This window comes from Megascapheus bottae, chromosome 32, assembly GCF_031878675.1.
Source record: "Megascapheus bottae isolate mThoBot1 chromosome 32, mThoBot2.hap1, whole genome shotgun sequence".
In the NCBI taxonomy this organism is placed as follows: Eukaryota; Metazoa; Chordata; class Mammalia; order Rodentia; family Geomyidae; genus Megascapheus; species Megascapheus bottae.
The window spans coordinates 7,255,885-7,282,738 of NC_143540.1; the positions used below are offsets into that span (position 1 = coordinate 7,255,885).

At 53.0% G+C, this 26,854-nt stretch overlaps 1 protein-coding gene across 3 annotated transcripts; it reads right to left on the reverse strand.

Annotated features, from left to right (window-relative positions):
* Positions 1 to 214: 214 nt before the first annotated feature.
* Positions 215 to 26,854, reverse strand: Sema3f (semaphorin 3F). 3 transcript variants are annotated; one of them, XM_090323549.1, is made up of 18 exons: positions 26,702 to 26,854; positions 11,404 to 11,564; positions 11,235 to 11,297; positions 11,004 to 11,123; positions 10,154 to 10,246; positions 8,124 to 8,217; positions 7,516 to 7,635; positions 6,663 to 6,802; positions 6,421 to 6,535; positions 6,210 to 6,279; positions 5,897 to 6,041; positions 4,156 to 4,378; positions 3,617 to 3,705; positions 3,249 to 3,290; positions 2,896 to 3,053; positions 2,621 to 2,688; positions 2,235 to 2,368; positions 215 to 1,562 (listed from the first exon to the last, which is right to left on the reverse strand). In XM_090323549.1, exons 1-18 carry the CDS (start codon positions 26,811 to 26,813, stop codon positions 1,152 to 1,154), a joined length of 2,358 nt encoding a protein of 785 aa, XP_090179675.1. In that variant the 5' UTR covers positions 26,814 to 26,854; the 3' UTR covers positions 215 to 1,151. The 3 variants fall into 3 exon arrangements, with proteins under 3 accessions (XP_090179675.1, XP_090179677.1, XP_090179676.1); XM_090323551.1 differs by lacking the exon at positions 26,702 to 26,854 and adding an exon at positions 23,928 to 23,996; XM_090323550.1 differs by lacking the exon at positions 10,154 to 10,246.

Sequence of the window (26,854 nt, forward strand, 5' to 3'; positions counted from 1 at the left end):
AATCTCTTGGAGATATGTCTGACTCATGATCCCCCCCACCCCTCCGCCACCTCAGACTCACAAGTGCTGCAGATTACAAACTTGTGTGGTCACACTTCTCCGTACTATTTAAGAGGGGCCCATTCCACTGCCTCCCAGCTCCCCTCACCCACTAGATGTGGGCCTAACCCCCCGCCCCCCACTACCATCACCAAGGAGAGAAACCAAAGTCTAGTCCCAGAGCCAGTGTTTATTAGCAAGATGGAACCCAAGGACACCTGTGGCCTGGGCAGCAGAGGGCTGCCAGGAGCCCCCACCCATCTACCCAACTGCTCCCAGAGCTATCTGTGCCAGACACTCTAAGTGGTGGGTAGAAGGGAGTCCTGGAGGGGGGGGGAAGGAAGCCTGCAGGCTCAGGCCTTCACCATGGCCTCTCCCCTCAGAGCTGAGGGCTCCCTTCCACCCTGCCTGCATGTGGCCCCACTGCTGTTCTCCCAGTCACTGAGTTAAAGTGGCACAGGAAAGCTAAGGAGGTAGAGCGAGGCAGGGGACAAGGAGCTGAAGGCTCTGCCCGACTGGGCAGGATTCCTCTCCTGTCTCCAATAAATAGAGAATAAATACCTGGGAAGGGCTGGCCTTGACTGAGGCCTCGACCCAGGCAGGGCTCAGCTTCCTATGACAGCCCCTCTTCTTCTCTTCTCTGGATGCCCTGAGCCCCTAATCCCCAGACTCCCAAGCAGTCCTGGTTTATCTGTGCCTAAGCCACAGCACAGCTGGTAACACACATCGGCAGAGGTGTATGGTTCGTGCCCCTGCAAGGTAAGGGCTCACAACCTCCTTGTGTTCTGTAGATCTCAGCCATGGCAGTTAGCGTGCAGACTTCCGGCGGAGTCTGAGGACTTGCGGGGAAGGGGTCCTGGCCTGGCCCTGCCAACTTGCTGGGCCTGATTGGGTGAGCTCAGTTCTTTGCTGTCTTTGACCACCAACGGGTCTAAGTTCTGGATGCTGCTGCCACTGAGGCAGGCTATATACAACCCACCAATAAATACTGTCTTTGCAGGGGCAGGGTATGTATAGAATATAGATTTTTTTATATTTATATATATATATATCTTTTATATTAAAAGGGACGAGGGCTAAGCTGGCTCAAGGCAGAGCTCAGGTAGTTGACCTCATGTGTCTGGAGGGTGATGCCGTCGATTCCGAGGTTTTTTCTGGTCCTGAAGTTCAGGAGGCTTAGGTACCCCAGGAGCCTCCCTGGGGCTAGGGGGGACATGACGCCAGTAGCCCTGGCAGTACTGATGGATAAGGCCCACTTCTGGCTGGGCTAGCAGCTGGGCCAGCTCCTGATAAGGAGGTGTTGGGGGGAATGCGCCAAGGGGTGGAGGGGCGCTCACAGCCAGTGGGGGAAAGAGGGCAGCATGGACAGCATCACGACCCAGTACGTGCAGCTGCACTCGCGTGACGACGTGCTTGAAGTTGTTCTCAGTGGCCGTACAGGAGTAGAGGCCGCGATCACCCAGCTGCAGGGCACGAAGCAATAAGCCCTGCTCTGTGCGCAGGAAGCGGTCCTCTGCACGGATCTGCAGGGGCAGGGGGTGGGGGGGTGGGGCTCAGGGGCTGTGTCACCCCCCCCTGCTGCCCTAGCCAGCTTCCAGGTAAGACTATCTTTTGTGGCCATTCCAAGTAGGGACTCCTAGGGGAGATTTCCACAGACCAAGGAAAGTCTACAGAATGGTTCCTAATAAGGAGAGATAACTAAATAAGGTATTCACATGTTTCCAGTTCAGGAAGGATGGCCTTGGGGGTAGGGGTGGGGTGGAGGGGAGAGGGTTCTGTACAACGAATGAATTTTGGAGCACACGCATATAGAATTGTCATTTAATGAGATTACCCCATTGTGGCACCCACATAGAACTTCCACGTAAGGAGGGACACCTGTAAGTCCCCCCCTCCCCCACATCATTTCTATATACTGGCTCTCACCCACATAACATTCCATACAAGGAGATATGAATATGGAATTCTCATGGAAAAAAAAAAGACATACCTATAAATGGTTCCATGTAAATGATGCCTGTCCCATGGAATTTCTATAGAGTTCTTTTCACTCAAATGATTTCCATGTAGGGATGGGAGCTTGGAAGGGGTTTCAGAGACCGAGGGCTGCCCCAGATTAGAACTGGACTACAATGGACTCATAGGGAAATTTCTCATTAGCCTTGGTGCTAATGGACTTAGGGACTCGAACTCACCTCACGGCGACGGTCACTGGGATCTCGCTGGAACAGCCATTTCACTGTAGCTTGGGGTGAGCGGGGCTGGCACTCAAGAAAGGCGGCACTGCCTGCCACGCCGTACTGCACAGACTCCACAGCATTCTTGTTGGCTGTGAATCAAGAAAAGTCGTGAGTAGAAGCAGCGTTGTCTCTGCGTAGACTTACCGGATGCGGCCACCAAAGCAGATGGGCTCAATTGGGGTATCTACTGGCCTGAGGGAGTGACGAGGACCCAGGAATATCCTGTTCCCCAAGCCCGGGTGTATCTTTACCCCTTCCCATCCCCACAGGAACCATGTGTGACTCTTTACAGGGTGGGAACCCACGAGTAGGAAGATGGGCTACACAAGCACCCCACTTACCATTGGAGTTAAACCCACGGCATTGCCTGATGGGGTTCCCGTGTCGGACATCCTGACGGCGGCTCCGCCTGAGTGACGACAGCTCCTGAAGGAGTGCTCCCACAAAGCTTGCCTCCTACATCCCTGACCCCCAAGGCCTTATTTTCCCCAAGAAAGCAATGTCTTACCTATAACCCTGACCCCACCTGGATAATATGACATCCACCTCCAAATCCTTAGGACAAAGAGGGACCCTCTCCCCCCTCCCAACTCCCCCAAGAGTTTGGGAGCCACACCTCTTGGAGGATGCTGTGTACCGGGAGCAGGCCTGGCCATCCCAGGCGCAGTACGGGTCCCGGGCGAGGCAGCAGTCGGCACAGGCAGCGCCGTAGGCCTGGCAGCGGTGCAGGCTCAAGTGTGTGACTCCCACGGCTGAGGCCACGTATAGTTGTTGCTGAGAGCAGGGTCGGGAACTTGTCAGTTTCCTCCCCACTAACAGACCCCAGCAGCAGCCAGCTGGGCTGGGATCCTTCTCTTCCTTGTTCCATATCTCAGTGCCCCCATTCCTGTACAGAGGACCCCAAGGGGATGCAGGCTCCTCCATTCTTATTTCCCCCCACTCCACCTCAGCCCACGCTACCAGACTCACCCTCTTAGAAGAGATGCTCATGGTTTTAATGGGTGCTGGCTCCTAGAAAAAGAGAGGAATGATTGGGGACTCCCAATCGTTGATTTTATTTTATTGCCAGTCCTAGGGCTTGAACGCAGGGCCTGGACACTGTCCTTGAACTTTCTCAAGGCTAGTGCTCTACCACTTGAGTCACAGCGCCACTTCCAGTTTTTTTCTGTGTATGTGGTACCAAAGAATCAAACCCAGGGCTTCGTGCATGCTAGGCAAATACTCCACCCCGAGGCCACACTCCTGGCCGCTCTGACTTTAGAACAGAAGGAAGGTGAGAGGCTAAGACTAGGGAGGGACAATCTGAGGAGGGCAGGATCAGGTGGCATTGTACCCACCTTGAAGACTTCCACCTCCTCCAACATGAGTTCTTCCACCTCTTGGTCATCCTTGGGTAACACGATGACTTTCTGTACTGTCCCGCGGTCTGGAACGGGCCGGGCGGGACCTCAGTGGGGCTGAGATGCTGGGGAAGGGGCAAAGCCTCAGCCCCTTCCCCACCAGGGCCTCAACTCCCCTAGGGCAGTAGAGCAGGAGTTCTAGGTGAGGGTTCCCACCCAGAGGAGAGGAAGAGGTCACCGGGAACTGGTCCCAAAGACCTCCGTTTGGAGGCCCTGAGGAGATCAGAACTTTGGGGTACTGCTGTGCTGGAAGCTGCTGGAATCATGGTGGATGCACTGACGTATATGCACACACATGTATCCTAGGTGCTGCCGTTTGTCTCTACTTCTCCTGCCATATGAAGTCCCACAGGGTTCCAGCAAACATGAGGATGACAGAGCTTTTAGCAACGCCTGGATCTTTAGCAAGCTCCTCTGTGCCCCCACCATACCCAATGGGCCCAGTACAGGGGGGTTCCGGGAACAGCAGCGGGTACCTGTGCCCAGGAAAAGCACCTCATAGCGCCCATCGGCTGCATCCACCTGGTCCACAGCGACGGTGGTGAGACGGTAAGGAGCGCCCGTGCGGACCACCAAGGGCCGTCGCTGCAGTGGGTACACGGCCTGGTACATGAGCGGGTGGCTGCGCATGAAGTTAATCACCTCGTCAGGATAATCCTTGGTGGACTTCATGGATGGTGTGAAGGTCCCGCCAGGGCACTGTAGGTAATCGATGAGTTTTCAGTCCCAGGCTGCCCAGATGGGGCACACGGATCCATTAGGTCAGATGAGATCTCCACAGTCTTTACCTCCTACACCCAACCTCTGGGCACCATAGCTAAAGTTCCCATTTTCCCCTGGCCATCCTGGGTGCCGATGGTTCATGCCTTTAATCCTAGCTACTCAAGAGGCTGAACTCTGAGGACTACAGTTCAAAACCAGCTTGGACAGGAAAAGTCCATGAGCCTCTTATCTCCAATTAGCCACCAAAAAGCCAGGAGTGGAGGTGTGGCTCAAGTGGTAGCGTCAGCTTTGAGCAAAGAAGCTAAGCGATACCACCCAGACTCTGAGTTCAAGCTCCAGTACTGGTGTGCACACACGGACACACCCACACACCATAGCCACCTCCTTGGCTTTATGCATCAAGACCTTATGGCCGCATTTGGCTGAGCTGACCACTCTTCCTACATCCTCATCTTCTGTGTGTGTGTGTGTGTGTGTGTGTGTGTGTGTGTGTGTGTGTGTGTGTGTGTCTGTCTGTCTGTCTGTCTGTCTATCTGTCTGTCTCTCTGGTCTCACCACTTACTTTCCTGTGTAGCTGAGCTTTAGGCCCTTAAGTCGACTTTGCACAGTAGGCATGCTCTCCCCATCCCTGAGGCTGTTCCCGCTGCCTGGGGCTCAGTCTGCCTCCAACCCCTGCCATCCTCTCAACTTCATTCTTCTACACTGACTTCATTTCCTAGGGGATACCTGTCCCAGTCCCCTGTGGAGCCCAGCTTCCCCACGCTAGGCCTGACCCCTACACCATTGCACTGGAGCATGTCTGAGTTCTGCATAGTCTCTTGTGGTGACCCAGGTGACATGGATAGTAAGCTACCACCACCCTCTTCCATCACTGCAAAGACCCTGGGGGCCTGAACTGGTCCTGCTTACTCCTTATTTGCTGGCCCACTTTAGCCAGCTAACCTGATTTCCAGTCTGTCTCCAGCTTTTGCCTTAAAGACTCTCCCCTGAAAACTTTAGCTTCCAAACAGCACTCCAGAGGGCCCTCCATGAAGCAGTCTACCCTAACGCCCTGCATCTGCATCTATCTACAGTTAAGGTTCCTGGCTGATTGCATTCCTTTACAGTCTGTGTGTGGATGGTGACTTTTTTTCTTTTTTCTGTCAGTTGTGGGCTTGAGCTCAAAAGCTTAGGAGCTGTTCCTGAGCTTTCCTGTTAACACTCTTCCACTTTGAGCCATAGCTCTACTTACAGTTCCCCGGTGGTTAACTGGAGATAAGACATCATAGACTTTCCTTGAGCCTCAATCCTCAGATGTCAGCCTCCTGAGTAGCTAGGATTATAGGTGTGAGCCACTGGCACCTGGCTTTCTTTTTCTTTTCTAAGTGTGTTATGGTCTATTTTCACTGATGGCTGTGAGTGCCATGATGGTGAGGCCAGGTCTGCAGAGGGCATGATCCAATATAGGCCTCTTAGAAGGAGAGGAGAAGGAAAGGTAGGAGAGTAGATACTTACTGTGCCGGGCCGGGGGTAGGGCATCTTTCCTGAGAAGGGCATCCACTGGTAGTTGGGGCCTTCCTTATGGGCAAAGGGCCCATTGAAGACCATTCTAATGTCAGCCATGGAATAGACACAGACGGCAGACCCTCGGAACACGGAGCTGCAGGCAAGGCAGGCAGCAGCTGAAGGTGGGGCAGATACCAGGCCCATGGCCCCTCTCTAGTCTGTCCCACCCTTATGGCTCAAGCGCTAGGCTGTTGTCTTTCATAAATCAAAATCCCCATATCGGGCCACACCCAGCCACTGCTGGCCCCGGCCCCAGCCTCACCCTGAGGAGGTAAAGACAGCATAAATGACTGGGTTCCTCACATCCTGGGTCTGCTGGACAAACACATCCTCTGGGGACAGAAGAAAAGAGTACTTGGAGAATGCCTTAGGTGGGAGGCACAGGGGTTCTGACCACTCCGGATTCAGAAGCAAGGCAGAGGCAATCTGATCCTTCTTCCATCCCTCCCCCTTGCAGGCTGCTGGGTACTCACGGAGCTCATCGAAGTGAGTTTCAATGCCATCCTCGCCTGGCACAGAGCAGACAAGCCGTGCCTTCAGGAATGTGCTCCATTTGTTGACCAGGCAGCAGTGACCACCATCATCATTCTGGAAGGAGAGGGCTGGATCAGACTGACTCATTCATCCTTAACACCCTACTTGGAGCAGGGCTGACAAAGCCAGGACATGGGCCTGGAGAGAAGCAGCAGCACAAGGTCCCCAGACGCATGCATACCAGGCAGATGCGCCCAATGCGGGCATACACAGCAGGGCTCTGCGTAGCTTCTGCCGACCGCTCACGGAAGAAGAAGTACAGTTTGTCATCATTGCGCTCTGCGCTGTCAGGGATGAGCTCAGCGTGGATGAATGAAGGATCTGCAGGAGGACATGGGGTCAGCTTTGTGAGCCCATCTCCTGATCACACCCTTTACCACAACAGAATCCCTGGTCAGACACAAGAACACCCCCTACTTCACAAAAGCTACCCATCCTGGCCAATCATGGGCCCAAAGCTCCATGTGTGCCTTTGAGAGTATGTGTGTGTGTGTGTGTGTGTGTGTGTGTGTGTGTGTTGGTCCTAGAGCTTAAACTCAGGGCCCAAGTGCTGTCCCTTAGCTCTGTATGTATGTATGTATGTATGTATGTATGTATTCATTTATTTATCTCAAAGCTGGTGTTCTATCATTTGAGCCACAGCTCCACTTCCAGCCTTTTCCTGGACTGTGTTCAAACTGCGATCCTCAGTTCTCAGCTTCTTGAGTAGCTAGGATTACAGGTATGAGCCACTGGTGCCTGGCTCCACGTGTCTGTCTTTCTTTCTTTTTTTTTTTGCCAGTCCTGGGCTTAAGATCAGGGCCTGAGCACTGTCCTTGGATTTTTCTCAAGGCTAGAGCTCTCCCACTTGAGCCTCAACACCACTTCCGGCTTTTTCTAAGTATGTGGTACCAAAGAATCGAACCCAGGTCTTCATGCATGCTAGGCAAGCACTCTACCACTAGGCCAAACTCCCGGCCTCCACGTGTGTTCCTACAGGAACTCCTTGTCACCTCCCAGACACAACCGCCCACAGGTTTTGTGGCTGTACTTACCATTGAGCCACCGGGAGTTGTACTGGTCTGTACGCATGGCAGTCTGCTTTCCGAGTGTCCGGAAGATGGCTGCATCAGTGCCCATAAAATCGATGTATACACCAGCATAGAGCTCCTCATCTGTGGGTGGGCCAGTGGCTACTCAGAGGCTGCCCTTGGCTAGGACCTAGAGCATAGCTCCGTTGATATCCCAGGCACCACCCTTTCCCCCAGAAGCCAGGATCCTGGCTCTTCCACAGGCTTCCCAGGGCAGGATCACATCTCCTGTAGGGTGCTAGTAAAGGTTTACTAAGTGGCTTTGGGAAGAAAGCTAGGAATATTGGCAATGAGCTCTGATTAGCAACCTATGATATAAACAGTCTTGCCTCACCTGATCTCAAGCCCCTTGGTGCCCTCTGGATGAGAGCTCATGTGACCTAGATTCTGGCCCTTAGTTCACAATGGGGTCTAGTCTGTGCCACCCTCCACCAACTCCCTGCCAGGTAGGGTCCCATTGGGGTCTAGGGGGGATACTGGTCAGTCTCTGCTTTGAACTAAATGTTGGTGCCCCCTAGTGGCGGAAGTCACACATTCAGGCTGTGGAACCAGGATGAGGTGGGCGCACTCACTGATAAGGGCCGAGGCTGTGTCCAGCTTGGGGTCGTATGGACACTTGCCCTTCCCTGACTCGAGTCTCTCAGGCTCCAGGTAGAAGATGTAATCCTGCAGGGCAGATGGAGGCTCAGCATACCCAGGCCAATCCCACAGCCAGGAAGAGTTAAGGTTTCCAAGGTAAGAGAGTTTCCAGGATACCGTGCGCATGTACCCTCTGTACTCTTCATGGTCCTTAGGCTTGAACTCTTCCCAGCCAGCTCTCTCAGGTCAGGACCATGTTGTAGTTACAAGGGGAATGCTTTCTAGTCTCAAGAGTTAAGCAAGTTCGGTGCCAGTGGCTCATGTCTGTAATCCTAGCTACTCAGGAGTCTGAGAACTAAGGGTCGCTGTTCAAAGCCAGCCTGGGTAGGTAAGTCCGTGAGACTCATCTCCAATTAACCACCAGAAAACTGGAAGTGGTGCTGTGGCTCAAAGTGGTAGAGTGCTAGCCTTGAGCACAAAGAGGCTCAGGGACAACATGAAGGCCTTGAGTTTAAGCCCCACAGCAAACCAAGAAAACAACAACAACAAAGACTTAGGCAAGACCTGGGAATCAAGTCTCGGAGGTACTTGTGCCCCAAGGCCAGAATAGGCTTACAGAGAAATCAAGTCCCTTTATGTCAAACTGGTACAGGAAGACAACTCTGAAATCCAACTCTGAAGCTGGGCACTGGTGGCTCCTGCCTGCAATCCTAGCTACTCAGGAGGCTGAGATCTGAGGATCATAGTTCAAAGCCAGAACCAGGAAGGAGAGAGTTCATGAGACTCTTTTCTCCAGTTAACTACCAAAAAGCCAGAAGTAGAACTGTAGCTTATGGTGGAGAACTAGCCTTGAGCAAAAGAGCTCAAGAACAGAGCTTAGTCCCTGAGTTCAAGCCCCACAACTGACCAAAAAGAAAGAAATCTAGCTCTGAGCTGTGAGAGGTTCCATACCTAGCCAGGAAACTTGGCACAAAGCATAGGTCCAGTGCCTAGAGTCAGTCAAGTTTGCTGGAGCTAGAGCGCTGTGAGGTTACTAAGTCCCCAGGCTTTGTGCCTTGAGATGGACCAAAGGACCACGGCCTTCCCTGCCCATCCATGTTTCCCCAGGGAGCCAGGAGTTGGTGAATCCAGACTACTGAGTCCACAAAGTCCCCCTGTGCCTCCCAGCCCAGTCTGGAAGATACCAGGAGGAAGGCTGGTGAAGGCACTGGGACTAGGATGAATCATGGGCCTGGTAGGAAAGGCGGGGAGAAGGGAGGGCAAAGGGGAGAGGAGAGAGGCACAGAGGAGGAGGTGGCAGCGGGTAGCAGGATGGTAATGGGAAGGTGCACGTAGGCCTGCTTCCAGTTGCACTCTGCACACATGACTTCCTGCACATACACCTGGATTCACATCACACCAACACCCAGACTCATTGCTCATTGCTTAATGGCATCCACACAGAATCAAATGACCCCCCTCCTTTCAGCACTCCCTGACACACACACACACACGCAATCATTCACCGGCAGCCCCTGTTCCCCTGCCCGCCCCTGCCCAGCCCCTGCTGGTCCAGTCTACATTCAGGTCTTGGTCCTGACAAGTAGACACCATCCCAGAAGAGGACCCCATATGTGAGTGTGTAGGGCACCTCTGTCCACTGCAGGAAGGACTCCCCCAGAAGGTAACAGCACAGACATCTAAGAGTCATATGTCAGACCCATTCTGGGTGCTGGGGACAGCGTGCCCAAGTGCGTGTGGGTGTGGGTTCATGTGTTCCCCAACACGTGTCCTCAGGGCTGAGGCACAGCAGTCCCCAGGGATCCTGTCTTCCCCACCTGGTGGCTTCATGATTTCTTGCCTGCAGGGGTCACATTGAGGCTGACAAGAGTCCAGCTGGAGCTGCCTTCAGAGCCTGAGGGCACTGCAGGGGAAGGGGGTGGGAGGACAAGGGAGAGGAAAAGTCCCTGGGAAAGCAGGCCTGGGGTAGACTGAGTTCAGAGGCTCTGCTGCCTGGCAAAGGCCTGGAGGGGATGAGGCCCACCTGGCGTGGGGCCGTGGGCGTTGGGCGAATGGCACCGTCTGTGGCTCTGCTGCCGCGGCCTTTGACCACCTGCGTCTGGGTCCATGACGGGGCCTGAGAAGACCAGGAACAGAGGTTAGAACTTGGGGGTGGTAGGGGCTGGGGGGAGCGGGCTCGGGCTGCCAGCCTTTCATACAACAACAGGCCAGGAACACACGTGAACACATGGGCCCAGGGTATGTAGATGCACATGTATGTGCACACACATACACACAGGCTGCACACACGCGTGCCCCTTAGGTCCAGTCGTTCTCACACATGCCCTAGGAGGTCACACCGGCTCACACATGTGCCCACATGGAAATGGAAAAGAGCAGAAGCAGGCAGGGTGGAGCAGATCTTGGGGGAGGGGGGAGGGGGGAAGGAAAGCTCCCCCCAACCCCTGGCCCCAAGGAAGGAAAGGAGTTTTCCAGGCCACATGGCAGAAGCTGACCCAGGTATCCAGCTTCTTGATGGGCCCCGGCCAGGCCCTCTGGACTTGGTCTCAGGGGCACAGATCCATAGACATAACCAAGAGAACTGTTGCCACATGTAGAGCGAGTGCTTGCTATGTGCCAGGCACAGCGCTAAGAGCTTGGGAGCAATAGCTCACTGCCTCCTCCTCCTCACACCAACCTGTGAGAAAGGCAGCCGTTAGTCCCGTCTTCTGATGAAGACACTGAGGGTCAGAGATTTCCATGAGGTCACTCACCCAAGGTCATAGGGGCTTGGAAGTGGCCCGGCTGAGGGGCTGAAGCCCATCCTCCCATCAGGACCCTGGAATGCAGTCACCCGTGGAGACAGCACAGGGCCGGAGTGGGCCGGGGCTTACCTGTGCACGCCGGCCACGGTTCACGTAGGTGCACATGGGATTGTAGGCGCCTGTCCCGCACACATACAGGTGTGTTCGGTTCCAGGGCTGGATGAGCCTGACGAAGTTCCCACATTCACCCTGCGGCCAGAGAGAAAGCTGAATACATTGCTCACATACCTGCCTGGTTCCACTGTCTCTTTGAGGGTCCTCTGGCTCCTACTTCCCACATGTGGGCTTCGGAATACTCACGTTGCCATCTTTGCCTGACAACACACACTCCTCAATGCGCTGTGGGGAGGCTGCCCAATGGATCTGCCAGAGAGGAGGGTCAGAAGATGCAGCCTTGCTTAGCCCTGGGGCTCCATAACCCCGTTTCCTGCCCCCACCCCCCTTGCACCTCTTTGGAACCAGCCCTTACAATGAGGGGCTCACGGTTGATGTCGTGGAGATCCAGGGATAGCACATAGTCTTTGCTGCCCACGTACATGCGGTCATGGTCCTCGTCCTTGAGCAAGATTCTGTAATCAGTGGTGTTGAGCAGGAAGTTGAAGAAGTGGGCAGTTCCTGTGGCCTTAAGCTCTGTGGGTGAGGGGGAGGGAGCCAGTTAAAACCCTCTCATGACCATCAACCACACACACCCCGCTTTTTTTTTTTTTTTAAGTGTAGGTAACTGGGCCTTGAACTCAGGGTTTGGACATTGTCCCTGAATTTTTTCACACAAGGCTAATGCTCTACCACTTTGAGCAGTAGCTCCACTTTCAGTTTTCTAGTGGTTAATTGGAGATCAGAGTCTTCTGGACTTTTCTGCCCGGACCTCCAAACCCCCATTCTCAGAGATCTCAGCCTCCGAAGTAGCTGGAATTACAGGCATGAGCCACTGGCACCGGGCTTCCACATTCGGTTTTAGTATAAGTACTACCAAAATGAGCATGTAGATAACTAGATTTTTGGTTTTTGTTGTTGTTGTTTTGTTTTGTGGGAGGGAGAGGGAGGCAATACTGGGATTTGAACTAAGGGCCTTGTGTTTGACCCATGCCGTCGGGCTCCTTGACTGAGCAGTTGTTTTAAACCTCCAACTTCCTTTCCCAGGATCTTCTGAGCTCCTTCTCTGGTCACTGACAAGGCTTGAAGGAGAAGGTGGGGTGCAGGGGTGTAGGCCAGGGAAGGTGCCACACCCAACGCTAAACCCTTGAATCATAGCTCCAGCCAGTCCCAATGAAAGTGCATTAGCGCGGGCCAGGATGCGTGACAGCATCGAAGAGTCCTTGCTCAGGGTGGGGCTGGCTTCCCACAAGAGCCTAAAAGGGTTAATGAGCAGGTGGGAGTGGAGGGTGGCTGGGATGAACATCCAGGACAGCCTGCAGATGCTGGCAAGAAGCCTGGCTGCCCCATCCTCACCCCAGCTGACCACCAGGCAGGGGGCCCAGCTGGTGTGCAGCAAGGTTCCCCACCTGGCTTGAAATGATGTCCTAGCCAGAATGCCAGAAAGCTCTGCAAGAGCCACACTGCCTCTGCCATTACCCAGACCCTTCGAAGACAACTAACTGGAGAACTCTCAGCCCACTTGAGCCAGGCAGGAGTCATCTATGGAAAGGAGGCTCTCCCCAGGGTGCTACATCTGGGGCAGGCTCCAGATGGGTTCTGCTTTCTCTTCAGCTTTTGGGCCTCTTATCCTCAGGACACTGTGTGTGTGGGGGGGGGGAGTCCCTTCCTGGGGATAAAGAACAGAAGAGAGCTAAGCTAATGATAGGCAGTCCAAGGATAGACATAGGACTCCAGGAAGCTTTGGAACCTGTTTCTGAGGAAGGAGAAGGGTCACCTTGGCAAGCCCCTCCTATACCCACCTCCAGCTAGTTTTAGCTGAGCAGAGAGAACAATGTGGTGATGGTCATAACTATTCTCATGTGTAGAGGGCAAGATGGCAGCACAGATGGGCTTACGCATGCAGACACACAGAACAGGTATGGCCACCTGTCCTGTAGCAGATGAAGTGCTCATTGAAGAGATTATGTACGTCTTCCTTTCTCACCCCAAACTAGTTCCTGAGTTCACAAGTGGGAAACTCCAGGGGAACGCCTAGATCAGGCCTCAAGGCCCCAGCTGGGATCCGAGGCCCTGGATACAATCCGAAGGTGGCATCAAGTGGATGCCTATTTCCAATGGACAGCATCTAGTTGACTGAATCCCCTTGGTGTGCCAAGGACCCTGGGATTGGCTCGAGGGATAGGGGCTTTGCTTGAAAGCAGCTTCAGGGGTGTGCAAAGCACATCCCATACAGGGGAGATGAAGGTGAACTGGAATCTGACAACCAACCCAGAGCCCACATCTGGAATTGGAATCTCTCCCTGAGGGTTTGGGAACAAGGAAATCCTTGCCCTGCCCAGACCTGAGTATGTAAGCAACAAGGGAATACAGGTGATGACCTTAGCCAGCTACTGGGACGCAGGGACGCTGAAGGATCAAAGGGCCCATCCCTGCCTGGCCTCACCGCCTGTCCGGCGGCGCTTCTGAAGTTCTGGGCAGGGCCTGGCCTGCACCTGTTGTTAGGCCACTCGGAGTCCCCAGCCTGGCCACCCAATCACAGGGACAACAGGAAAGTAAACATTCCCCCACCCCCGGGTCTGGGAAATGGCCAGAGAGGAAATGGGACTGCCAGGCTAGCCCCCCCAGGCTGGGACAGCCCGCCAGAGGTTATTTTTACCCTGGCTGGGGGCATGGCCTTAGTCGTGCCCTTCCCTGTCCAGTTAAGACTACAGGGGCACTTTGGGGGCGATGGAAGGCAGGTGGATAGGAGCACAAGCGGGACCTCAGGCACAGCACCTGGGTACAGGAAATCTTTAGACCCATTCCTGGGGACGCAAGCAGCCATAATCCCTACCCTCTCTCCCTGACTATCCCTAATCTCCATAATTCTCTCCTGTGCCAGGGCCCAAGCCCCAAATCCAAATTCAAGTCCAATGCCCCATCATCCTTGATTCCAGATCCTTAAGAAAGGCAGGTCAGAAATCACTCAGAATAGGGAAACTGAGTCCCAGAAAGGGAGGGGGTAGGAGGCTAGCCTTGACCCAAAGAGTCCAAAATGCTCCTGTGTGGAGATAGGCAGAAGGGTCAAGTTTGTCCTCAAACAGCCAGTTTATAGGTGAGGACATCAGGACACTGGGAAAGGAAGTGACAAGCTAGACAGCGCATGGTGAGTGGATTCCCACTCAGGTTCACAGCTGAAGGAGGGGGGAGGCCCAGGGAAGCTAGTCCTAGGGGGGTGGAGAATGCCTGGCAGGAGGTCCAGGGCCGGAAGGTGACTCGTCCTCCATCGTCAGGACACATGACTCAGGACCCTTTGGGACCCTTTCCCAGTGGCTACAGGATATGGCGTCAATGACTGGTGTCATAGGACATGATGCTTCAGTTGCTGTGGAAATGGTGGGGAGCAGAGAGACCCCCCCCAGGAGGTGAGGCATGGTGGGGAAGGAGTGGGATGGAGGGTCAGGGCTGTAAGTGTGTTTCTGGCACTGGCTTTATAAACCCCATTTGGAGTCAAAGGGAGACTCATTTCCAGCCTGGAACCTCCTTCCCCCCACCCCCGGCCCTCCCTCTCTCTCTGCCAGTCTTGGGGCTTGAACTCAGGGCCTGAGCACTGTCCTGGGGCTTTCTCAAGGCTAGAGCTCTACCACTTGAGCCACAGCACCACTTCTGGCTTTTTTCTATGTATGTGGTACTGAGGAATCAAACCCAGGTATTTGTGCATGCTAGGCAAGCACTCTACCACTAGGCCAAACTCCCGGCCCCTGGAACCTCTCTCTAAGGCCCTCCTACGATTAACATTCAAAGTGATCCTGACTAGAGACCCTACTCTGATCTCTGAGTCATCTGGGAACCCCTCTGGTTTTCCTCCCCCCACACTTCGTGTGTGAGGAGAAGAGAACAGGTTAGGGTCCCTAGTTCTTTCTCTGAGGAAGTAGGCTTCCTTCCAGATGTCACTAGAACTTGGAGGACGTCCACCTCCCATTCATATGCCTGCTACTCCATTTCCTAATGCTGGGGTGGGGAGCAGAGACAGCTTTGGAGAAGGAGGGGGCTTCCTGTTGACTCAGCCCCAGACCCCTCAACTCAGCAGAGCTAAATTCTGGGTCATTCACCAAAACCATCCTACAGAAAGGAAAGGTAGGAGCCAGGCACCAGTGGCTCAAGCCTGCAATCCTTGCTATTCAGGAGGCTGAGATCTGGGGACCGCGGTTCAACGCCAGCCCAGGCACAAAAGTCTATGAGACTCTTATCTCCAATGAACCACCAGAAAACCAGAAGTGGCGCTGTGGCTCAAAGTAGTAGAATGCTAACCTTGAGCTGAAGAGCTCAGGGACAGTGCCCAGGCCCAGAGTTCAAGCTCCATAACTGATAGGAAAAACAACAACAAAAAAAAGTAGGAAGATGGGTGGGTGGAAAACGCAGGAAGGTAGGCAGAAGTAGGACTTTGCAAGGATCCCAGAGAGAATTAGGTACCAGGTTGTGTTCCTACTGCCTCACAGCTGCAATACTAACATTGTTTCTGCCAAATGGTAGAACAAAATGAAAATGAGGAACTCCAATGACAGGACTATGTCCCCAGTCATACACAGGAAGACTGAGGTCCCAGGGAAGAGTGGTGCTGGCCCAAAGATATGAAGTGAAAGGTAGAATTGAGAGTCCTGCCCAATGCATGCACTACAGGACAAAGGATTGTGGGGTGGGCCCACACTCTTCCAAGAAGCCTGGTTCAGAATAGAAGTGATGGACTCTCCTCTTATACCTGCAGTGTCAGCATAGCTCCTGATGAGACCTACTCCCCAGACAGGGGACACGGGCTAGTAGGTCCCACCCCCCCCACCCCACAAGGTCCCAATTGTCCTAGACCTAGCCCTGATATCAGGAGTGTCAGAACTCAAGCTTGGATAAGCTTTGACCTTGATGAGAAAGGCCAAAGTAGAGGCGTAGATGATACTTCCTGAGAAGGGCCCCCTCCACCAACCCCCCCATCCTCTCACCCAGGGCTGGGCACAGATTGGGTGGGGTGGCATCCGGGAAAGATTTTCCCGTCATGGGGAAGGAAGAGGCTTTTCTGGCATCAGACACCTCATTTCCGCAGCCGTTTCCAGCCTCCAAGCTTCTCCCATGGTCCTAGACACAGGGTCCTAGCCAAGAACAGCCTGGCCCAGGGCCAGAGGCAGGACATCCTCAGCATGTTTGGGGGGTTAATGCTGAGGGTCTCAGTCTCCTCATCTCTGGGAAGCAGAAGTTGATGCCTTACTTTAAAAGAAGCAGTAGGCAAAGGCAGGCCTCAAGGAGGCGTGTCCAGTGCCCTCACCCCGAAGGCCCCCAAGTGGGAGACTCCGCCTCCAGCTGCTGTCTCTAGGACACCAGGTCCGCTGCCAGTGGGGCAGGGGCTGCTGCAAAAAGGGTCTTGGAGCAAAAGTGGGTACTCTGCCCCTTTGGTTATAGCCCCACAAAGCAAAAGGCTCTGATTGACAGCATGACCTCCCCCTGGCAGAATTGGGGACTAGGGAGTGATAGACAGGTCCTTGAAGCCTAGATCTGACCTCTGACCTTGTGTGGGCTAGTGCAGCCCAAATCCCAGAGCTGAAGAGAAATGGGACTGAGGAGTCAAAGGAGGGGATTGACGGCTTGGGTCTTTGTTAGTGCTCCATCTACCAGGAAGGATTCTTGACCTCTGAGAAGGGAAACAGGTAGACAAGGATGCCAGAACAGTGAGTGACAGTAATGGCAGGGACCAGGAAGTCCCCATTGGACACTCTTGTAAACTCTAGGGAAAGAGTGGCCCCAGTTTCTTTCATTCCCCCAGTGCTATGAGGGGCCCCAAGAGGAAGAAGGCCCAGGGACTGGACTGGCCCCCTGGCTCCCAGCCTAATCCTCTTTTAATGAGCGGCCAGCCGGAAGGCCTCAGCCCCTGGCCACAGCCCTGCAACCCCAGGAACCCCAGCCAGGCTGAGTATGGGGGGGGAGCCCCAAAGCCTTCACAGACAGTGGCCCCCTGGCTCGGCACTCACCCAACTCATTACCCCAAAGTCATGACCTCTACCACTAACCAAGCCAACCCTAGGCCCCGTTCTGCAGTGGCATCTTGCTGGTGCTTCAAGGCCTTCTGAGTGCTCACCAGTTGTTCAAGCCTAGGTTCTACCTGGGGCTGGGTGGAGGAGAGTATTACTGATCTTCCTCTCCCCTTGGGGTTTTGCATGGGAACTCCTAGAATCCAGAATGAGGATTTTGCTTTTTTTTTGTCCTGGGGCTTGAACTCTGTCCCTGAGTTCTTCAGCTCAAGGCTATGGCCCTACCCCTGGAGCCATAGCACCACTTCCAGTTTGCTAGTTGTTAACTGGAGATAAGAGCCTCACAGACTTTAGTGCCTGGGCTGGCTTTGAACTGTGATCCTCAGATCTCAGCCTCCTGAGTAGCTAGGTATGGGCGTGAGCCACTGCACCAGGCAGGATTTTTGCCTTTGGGCTTAAGCTACCCCTCCTTTGGGGGTGGGTTACAGGTTCCTCTGCCCCCCATACCTGTCAGTATGTCCCTTCATCCCCTCCTTGGATAGACTTGGAAGTCTCCTAGCCATGCTCAAGCACCCAGCCTGCCTCTCCCCCTACCCCCTTTGCAGGTGAGAGAGCCAGGTCGTTGCCAACAAAACCAATTACAGCCGCTCTCACCCAATTAGCAACTAATTATGGCCTCCTAGTCCATTCAACATAATTAACATGTAAATGACTCCGAGTGTTTATATTCAATAACCACTCTGATTGAATTTAATTTAAATGTCTGAACTGGGGACCCAGTTACCGTATTTCACCACCTACAACTGCCTCTTCCTGAGAAATAATAGAGATGAGGTTGTGGTACCCGCACCGCCAGTCCAGGGTGAGGACGGATATACAGTTCCTGCATCCTTGACAAGTCTATCCCATGGAAGCAAGGAGGTGGTGAACCGGGAAGAGTCCCCAGTAGGACCCTGGAGATGGGGAAATCCTCTAGAACAAGGGGCCCCTTCTTGAAGGCTACTGTAAACATCCCAGCTGTTCAGTAAACACTAAGCAAGGGTAAGAGCCACCCAGCTGGGCTAAAGCTCAGCTCTCTCCTTCCCTCTTATTTCAGAGGCTGGGGGGCTGGGGCCAGCAGGACCAGGCATGCTATTCCCACGCCCGTTCTGCCCCAGCGCCCACCTGCTCCGCCCAAGAGAGGACAGGCTGGGGGCTGGCTCACCCTCCAGCTAGGAAGAGCCAGAGCAAAGCCCAGAAGCAGAAGTCCCACCCTTCTAAACCTCCGTCCCAGCGCTACCTACCTCCCACCTCCCACCTAGCTACCTCCATCGCCCCTGCTCATCAAGAGCTTCACAACACCTGACTATTCAAGGTCTGAGCTAGTGGATCAGGAGGCTAGGGGGTCTTCCATGGACCCTCAATGCATGAATGGGTGAGGATACCTGTGGGCTTTTGCTAGGCAGGCAGAGGCCAGAGTCCTGGCTTCAGTTTGGGAAAGTCACAGCATGGCCAAGCAACAATCATTGTGCTGGCTGCTAGTGAATCATACTAGTAATCCTGAGCTACTTTACTAAAGAGACTGAGGTTTGGGGCCCGGAGTTTGGCCTAGTGGTTAAAGTGCTTGCCTAGTATACACAAAGACCCGGGTTCAATTCCTCCGTACCACATACATAGAAAAAAGCCGGAAGTGGTGCTGAAGCTCAAGTGGTAGAGCTCTAGCCTTGAGAAAGCCCAAGGACAGTGCTCAGGCCCTGAGCTCAAGCCCAGGACTGGCCAAAAAAAAAAAAAAAAAAGAAAGAAAGAAAGAAAGACTGAGGTCTGAGGATCCCAGTTCAAAGCTAGCCCAGGCAGGAAAGTCCATGTGACTCTCTAATTAGCCACCAAAAAGCTGGAAGTGGAGCTGTGGCCCAAGTGGTAGAGTGCTAGCCTTGAGCAAAAGAGCTCAGGGATAGTTCCCAGCCCCTTAGTTCAGGCCCTCGGGCCAGCGCAAGAAGGAAGGACAAGGTAAATAGACCACCCACACGCACGCACAGTAATGTGCCCTATAAAGTGTGAAGGGAGTAGGAAGAGAGGTTTTGGTTCTGGGTGAGGTTTCAACTGATCCATTTCTCAGGTGCAGAGAGTGAAATGGCCTTCAGAGGCCGCCCCTGGCTCCAGAGGCCCCAGGGCCCACCCCTCCTCCCACATTCCAGACCTGGCCCGGAAACCCCTCATCACTCCTTCCTCTACCACCTCCTCCTCCCATGACTGCAAAAGACAACAAACTCTCCATGGCTCATTTACTCCAATAAATCACCCAGATGGACAGGCCAGGATGGGGGCGACAGGCTAGTGGTGTCAAGACCCTCCCCTTTGCCCTGGGCCCAGCCCCCTTCTCTGATGCTCCCCTTGGATGCCTGCACACCCTTCACATCACCCTCACAGGATACCTTAAGACAGCCTCAACTCCTTCCCCAACATTCTCGTGGGGAAACTGAGGCACAGAAGAGCCAGGTGCTCAGGGTCAACCTTGGAGGCTGTGGTGAGGCTAAATCAGGAGCTCAAGCCATTTTCAGTCAGCAGCTACTCCATGAAAAGCAAATAGTACTTTACATCGAAGTGCTTGATCAAAGTAATTGATCAAAATGAACGACTGCTTTCCAGCCCTGTAAATCAAAACGATCGATTACTTTCTCAGCGTGCTTGCCATCTACTGAGCCTCAGAGGCTGGCAAGAGCCACAAGTCCCCCAAATTTGAGCCACTGCTATGCCAGTTATAATCATAACCCCTAGGCATAGCTGACCAGCAGATGCACAGGGCTGGTTGACTCAGTCTATGGAAGGAGATGAGAGAATCAGCAGTGAGCCCCAAGTGGGAAGAAATAAGCCTCTTGGCTGGGGTGGAGACTTCAGAAGAGAGAATGTGGGGGTAGGAAGCCAAGAAGGGGGTGGTATTGAGAGGAGGTAAAGGCAAAGCAGGGCAGGGAGAGGAAGGAAGGAAGGAAGAAGAAGGGAGGGGGTGAAAGGGAGTCTAGAACTGAGGTCTCCGGGCTCCACACACTTCCTGGCCCCTAGAGGGGGGCCTGATGCTTTGGGACCTCTCCCTGCTCTGCACAGTGAGCCCCAGATAGCCAATGCCTGCAGAAGGCTCCAACAAGAAGGCTGCAGTGGGTCTAGTTGAGCCCCACCCCCATCCCACAGGCTGACTAGCCCCAGACCCTGTTTTTTGTTGGGTCAGGACCATAGGTCAGGCTCTAAGAGCCCAGAAGACCTTCCTCCTCTCCCCCTGGGGCTGCTCAGCAGTCTGGGTGGGAGACTGCAGGCATGCCAAACTTAGGGACCCACGTGAGCTGGGCTTTGGATACAGGCTGTAGCCTTCTGGCATCCAGGCCTCTGGCAAAGGCCCTGTTGCTATTTCTAAGAAAAATGCAGCAGGAATCCTTGCTGATTTTTCCAAGAGTTCCCTTGAGGTGAGGTTTAAGATTCCCAGGGCAGCACCAGGCTAGGCCAGACCAAGAAACATGCTTCTCTTGGCCAGCCATGTAGACCAACCCTGATCTGGCTACCTTAACACAAATTGAAAGAGAACAGTTCCCACCAACAAGGTGGCTTCGTTTGATCAGATACAGGTAGAAGGAGAGACTAACTATATAGGTTTCGTGTCCCTGGCATAAGAAATGAGAACTAAAATCCCACAACTCTCTCTTTTTCCATTTGAGACATTGCTTCCTCCATCAGACCTGCCTTCCCACGTAGCAGACAGGCTGCTGCCGGGTTCTTCCTGCAGTCTTGCTCAAATACCACCTCCCTAATCAAAGGTTAGAATTCTGGAGGGAGGGGCGAGGGCACACAGAGGCACCCTCCTCCTCAAACAGCCCTCACCACTCTCCTGATGTGACACTTCCTTCATTGCACAGTATTTGGGTAAAATGAATCCTGGATTATTCCCATTCTCATTTGTCAAGAGGAGGAATTAAAAAAAAAAACAAAACAAAACAGAGGTGGTCACGTTCATGCCTACCCACAGTCAGAATGCAAAATGAGGCTGCCTGAGCCCTCAGGATGTTGCTTCCAGGGTTCCACTGCCCATTCTCACCTCACACAAGGAGAAACTGGAGCTCAGAGAGGTTGAGCCGCTTGTCTGAGGTCACACAGCTGACAAGGGCAAAATTGGGGTTTATCTTTATCTGAGGGCCAAGTAATTTCCATCACCACCACTTCTGCAGTATAACAGACTTAGGTGTCCCACTCTTTCTTGAAGGAGGAACTAGGGGGTCTCCCTGGAGTGAAGCCACCTTCTGAGCTATCACTACCTCTGAGGGGCCAGAGAGCTAGACATCTCCCTCCCCAAGGCTCACTGGCCTCCCAAGCTGTAGGGTTCTGAAAGATGCCTTTGGGGGCTTAAGTGAGATTCATATCTTGGTGGTTTCTCTTTAAATTCTTTACGATTACGAAGCTATGAGAGCTGCCAGGGAACATGATTTACTCCTCGAGCATGCACCAGCTATACTCAGTGCCAAGGGAAGCTGGAGCCAGCAGGGCGGGGCCGGCGACATGCCAGAGCCAGGGACAAGGCCTGTGTGGGGGAGGCCCAGCCAGTGTGGTCCCATCCAAAGCTTGGTTGGACTGAAAGGGTTCGGGCTAAAGCCCATGGCCTGGTTGATTCAAGCTGGGTCTGTGGCAAGTTCTTGACAATCACAAAGACTGTCTACTTTCTCCAAAGCCAGTTCTCACCCTGGCTCATTCTGGGATACCCACAACTTCCTAGCTTGTTAGCTCCAAACCCCACTGAAGTTGTCAAAGCCATCTGATTCCCACCCAGTTCCCTGGTATCACTCCTGGCTCCAAATCTCCTAGGCCTCCCTCTATTCCTCTACATCCAAAAGGGTTTTGTTGTTGTTGTTGTTGTTGCTACTGTTCTTTTGTTTGGTCTGTTGTGCAGGTTATGGGACAACTCAGAGCTTTAGAAACTGTGCCTTTTTCCACTCAAGGCTAGTGATCTACTATTTTGAGCCACAGTGTCACTTCCGTTTTTTGTTTTGTTTTGTTTTGCTGGTCCTGGGGCTTGAACTCTGAGCCTGGATGCTGTCCCTGAGCCTCTTTGTCCTCAAGGCTAGTATTCTACCATTTGAGCCACAGCGCCACTTCCAGTTTTTTTGTTTTTATTTTTCTTTTCTGAGTACTTTATTGGAAATAAGAGTCTCCTGGACTTTCTTGCCAGGGCTGGCTTTGAACCGTGATCCTCAGATCTTGGCCTCCTGAGTAGCTAGAATGACAGGTGTGAACCACCAGCACCTGGATACTTCTGACACACTTCTGGACACTCTTATCTACTAGAGATAAGAATCTCACAGACTGTTCTACCCAGGCTGGCTTCAAACCCTGATCCTCAGATCTTTGCCTCCTGAATAGTCACGACTATAAGTGTGAGCCACTAGTTCCCAGCTTGCAGTACATTCTTCTTCACCGAGAAGCCAGGTATGCGTGGGGTTATAGGCAGTCAGGATCCCAAAGGGTTCTGAACACTGGAGCCCATTCTGGGGGACCCTGCTCAGTGGAAATGCTGGATTCACAGCCTTCAAATTAGCAAACCCCAGTTCCAATGCGTCAGCAGGCAGAGGGCAGGAGGAGCTTTCCCAGTGTGATCACAGTCTTTCCCTTGGGAAAGGAGACTGGGAAGACTGAAGCCAGCCCCACAGGATCCTGGAACTCTAGCCTGGGCTCATGGCAGGGCACATGCCCACAGCACCACCCGCACCCCCACCCCTACTCTCGGTCTTGGGACAGGCTCAGGCATCAGGCAGAGCCTAGCTCGATCTCAGTCTTCCAGCCAAGCGACCTGCAAAGCCCCTTTGCACCTCCTTCCTCACAGGAAAGCCAGAAAGACCCAGTTCAGGATTGGGAAGGTCCATGCCTGGCAACCATCCCAGCATCCACAATCATTTCTCTCTTTCCCCTCCCCCCATCATTTGTTTTCCTATCATTTTCATTTGTCCTGACTTTTCCTCCTAAGGTGATATTTGTTTTTCCCTCTCCCTGTTCCCGCCTTAATTTCTTTAGTAGCCTGGCTACCTCACAAGACCCTTCCCCGCCAAGCACCTCTTGACCCCAAGTCCTGGCCAAACTCAGCTCAGGCAACAGCAGTGTGTTGGGGGTGGCTTCCTGGGAAAAAGTAAACACTCCCCCACACTGAACAAAGGAGATGGCAGTGCCTGGCACCTCTTCTGCTACTGCCTGGGAGGGAGGTGGTACCCCACGACGTGGGTGTCTCAGGGTAGGGGAAGGAAGGTTTGTTTTTTTTTTTTCCCCGCCCAGACTTGGTCTGGAACTCTTGGCAAAGGTGACTTTAGGCCCCCCCAAATGATGACCTGCTATCCAGGCTTCCCAGTCTCCAGAACTAGGAATCAAAGATCACCTTGTCTGCTCCTGGAAACTTGCCACATTTGACCCCACAACTATGTTGCCGCTGGAAGCCCAGAAAGTGGACCATGAGAGAACCCCAATCTGAAAGGAATTCTGGCAGCCCCTTTGCCCACATTCCCTTCCTTCTGGCTCTCGACCTGGATAGGGTGTTCAGGCGGATGGGCAGGGCTGCAAGCCCACGCCTGTGCCAGTTCCTGCGTTTGTTCCTTTATCTGTACTGGGCATCATAGCCCCTCATGCCAGCCCCTGTGTTGTAGAGGGTCTTAAATTACCCAAGCCAGAACTGGCACCTCCCAGCTGCAGCACAATCCAAGACAAGCCAGGGGAGGTTCAGCCAGGCTCCTGAGACCTAGGGTGCCAGCTTCTATATCCATCCAAGCACCGAAGAAACTGAGTCACAGAGCCCAAGTGCTTTTCTAAAAGCAACCCTCTGTGTGCCCCTCATTCGTCTCCTCCAAGGAAAGGGATCCATCCTCCTTACCCAGCCCCTAAACTTTTTGTGGAGTCTCTAGAAGTTTACCTCTATTTTCCTTCCCTTTGACAAGAATTCCTCCTCACTGAGAGCCATCTCTGAGCCCACTCAGCATGGGTAGGCTGCACACGGCCTGTGTGTGAGATGCCTAAAATTGCCCAGTAGCACTAACAGGGTGGATGCTTACTTTTTATTCAGTCACTCTGCCTGTAAGCACCCCACCTCATCCATGAGCTCATAGCACGTGCTTAAGGAGCTGCTAAACGGACGCGACATCTAAGCATTCAAACTAGAATAGGAGGTCAGGTGGGGGTAGAAAAAGTCAATATGGCTGGACAAAGGCCCAAAGACCCCAGATAGGTGGCTCCAGGTATCCTTTAGCTCCACCCCAGGCCACTGAAGCAACCAGCACTGAAGGCCAGCTGCCAGTGAGCTGGGCTTTTAGTCACTGTGGGTGTTGGCTTCAGAGCTAATAGAGAGGGAATCGACCAAAGGCAATGTGGGCACCAATAAGGCCAGGAGACTGAGGTTCTATTTCTGGCATTACCTCTGCCTCCTACCTGACCTTGGCTTTGCTCTCGCCTGAGCCTCAGTTTCTCTATCTGGAAAAGAGGAACAAAACCTTTTTCTTTGGAGATCTGAGGCTTAAAAGGAGCACACAGAGGACCCTCCTCTGTGTCATCCTGTTTCCTGGCATGATAACCAAAAATAATATCTGAGCTGGCCACTGGTGGCTCACACTTATAATCCTACCTACTCAGAGGGCTGAGATCTGAGGATTATGGTTTGAAGCCAGCCAGGGCAGGAAAGGTCTGTGGGATCTCTAATTTACCACAGAAGGCCAGAAGTAGAGCTGTGGCTATTAGTAGAATGCTAGACTTAAGCAAAAAAAAAAAAGCTCAGCGACAGCACCCAGGCCCAGAGTTTAAGCCCCAGGACCAGCATCAAAAACAATAACACCTGGAATGGATACAGGGTTCCCAGGTGTAAAGACAAAGCTTGCTCCCTCCCCCTGTAGCAAGAGAAGACACTCCACTGGCCTGCTGACAAAACCTTTAGGCAGGATAAGAGACAGAGTAAGGGGACCTGGCCCCTACAAGATTTATTAATCTGCTCTGAGGAATTCCACCAGGGAAGGGTGGAGAGATATCAGTAGAATAAATATCTCACCTACCTAGGCCTAAGAAAGGGGGGTGCTTTTATAACTCAAACAGATTAACTCTTCTCTGCCCATTGCTCTCAAGTCTTGCAGAAGAATCCTTCCAGAAATGCCATTAAATCAGGGCTGGGAAAACCACTGATATGAACCCTAACCCCTAACTCCTCCCATCCAGTTGCAGGGGTTAGGATGAGACCAGAGGAGGAAACCAGCCAGAGGTTTGGGGGACCCAAGCCCAATGAAGAAAAGGTCAGCCCAGCCTTTCACTCAAGACAGCTGCCTAGAAATCTGGCCAGCAAGAGTCAAGTGGACAACACCCAGAGGCAAGCTACTGGATGAAGTAACCTTTGATTAGAGGACGGCCAAGGCTGAGAACTTAGAAATAATCCAGGTGCCCCCAGACCTCAGTATAGATACTGCCCCCAGCCCAGAACCAGGGTGGACTCTTGAGACACATGTACCCTTAGGGAATGGCTAGTGAATAAGCCATGTGTCTCCTGGCAGTATATACAGTGTGTTCACTACGTAGGTGGGCTAGGTGCAATGGTGAAGGATCTGGGAACCAGCCTCTCACTCTGTAGACTCAAACTCATTACTAAAAAAATCTTTCAAAAGCCGGGCATTGGTGGCTCATGCCTATAATCTAGCTACACAGGAGGATTAGATCTGAGGATCATGGTTCAAAGCCAGTCCAGGCAGGAAAGTCTGTGAGACATTTATCCCTAATGAACCACCAGAAAAGCACAAGTGGTACTATGGCTGAAAGTGGTAGAGCACAAGCCTTGAGTGAAAAAACTCAGGGAGAGAGTCCAGGCTCTCAGTTCAAGCACAACTGACCCGTCCCCACTCCCCACCCCCGCAAAAAAAATTTCTTCCAACAGAGTTAAGACACTGGTGGCTCATATTTGTCATCTTAGCTACTCAGAAGGCTGAGATCTGAGGACTGTGGTTCACAGCCAGCCTAGGCAGAAAGTCTGTAAGATTCTTATCTCCAGTTAACCAGCAAAAAAGCTGAAGGTGGAGCTGTGGCTCAAGTAGTAGGGGACTAGCCTTGAGCAAAAAAGTAAAGCAAGAGTGAGAAGCCTTGAGTTCAAACTCCAGTACTGGCACAAATACACACACACACACACACACACACACACACACGACCTTCAAGTGACTTTCCAGATCAAGTGCTCACTGGGTACACTTTCACTGAGCCTATAAGGTGAATCTCTGCCAGTCACAGACAACTGTCCCTCCTGCCTGGATATCACCGGAAGGCTCCATGTGCTCCCTCAGCCCAGCAGAACACACTCTGCTCCTCCAGCTTGCTAGAGCTCCAGTGTCTGCCTTGCTGTCTGACTTCCTACCCCATGAACTGCTCAGAACATAAGCAGGCAGCAGTGGCAAGTTTGGAAAAAAATAATATCCTCAGCCTCCAATTTATCACCCAGAAAAGCAGTGCCCTTGTAGAATCTGGGCCACAGACACATAGACTCAAAGCTCTTTTTCCCAAAGGACTAAGTATCCAGTCTTTCCTACCTCCAGGTCTCCCTTCTCCCATGCCAAGAAAACTCCATGTGATTGCATAATTTGTCCCCCACTTTTTTGTTGTGATCCCTCTTTTCTTTCTTGTGCTGAAGAAAGGATGTTTCTGAGAAGGAGCAAGGTAGCCTCTTACCTTTGAAGGAGAGCCGAACCCGGGGCGTGGCTGGGACGTGGTCCTGGGTGGGAGTGGTTGGCCAGGCCCCGGTCAGTAGGGAAGTCCAAAGGAGAAATCCAGCGACAAGCATTGTGGGAGGGGCCTAGAGCCCAGGAAGCAGGCTGGGCTCTC

Bases quoted from the DNA above. Each gene is read 5' to 3' on its own strand.
- Sema3f (XM_090323549.1), bottom strand. From the start codon at position 26,813: ATGCTTGTCGCTGGATTTCTCCTTTGGACTTCCCTACTGACCGGGGCC. The intron at 3,291-3,616 runs GTGGGTACAATG...CTCTTTTTCTAG, and splicing joins AGGAGGTGGAAGTCTTCAAG to GAGCCAGCACCCATTAAAAC. The intron at 2,369-2,620 runs GTAAGTGGGGTG...CTTGATTCACAG, and splicing joins CCGTGGGTTTAACTCCAATG to CCAACAAGAATGCTGTGGAG.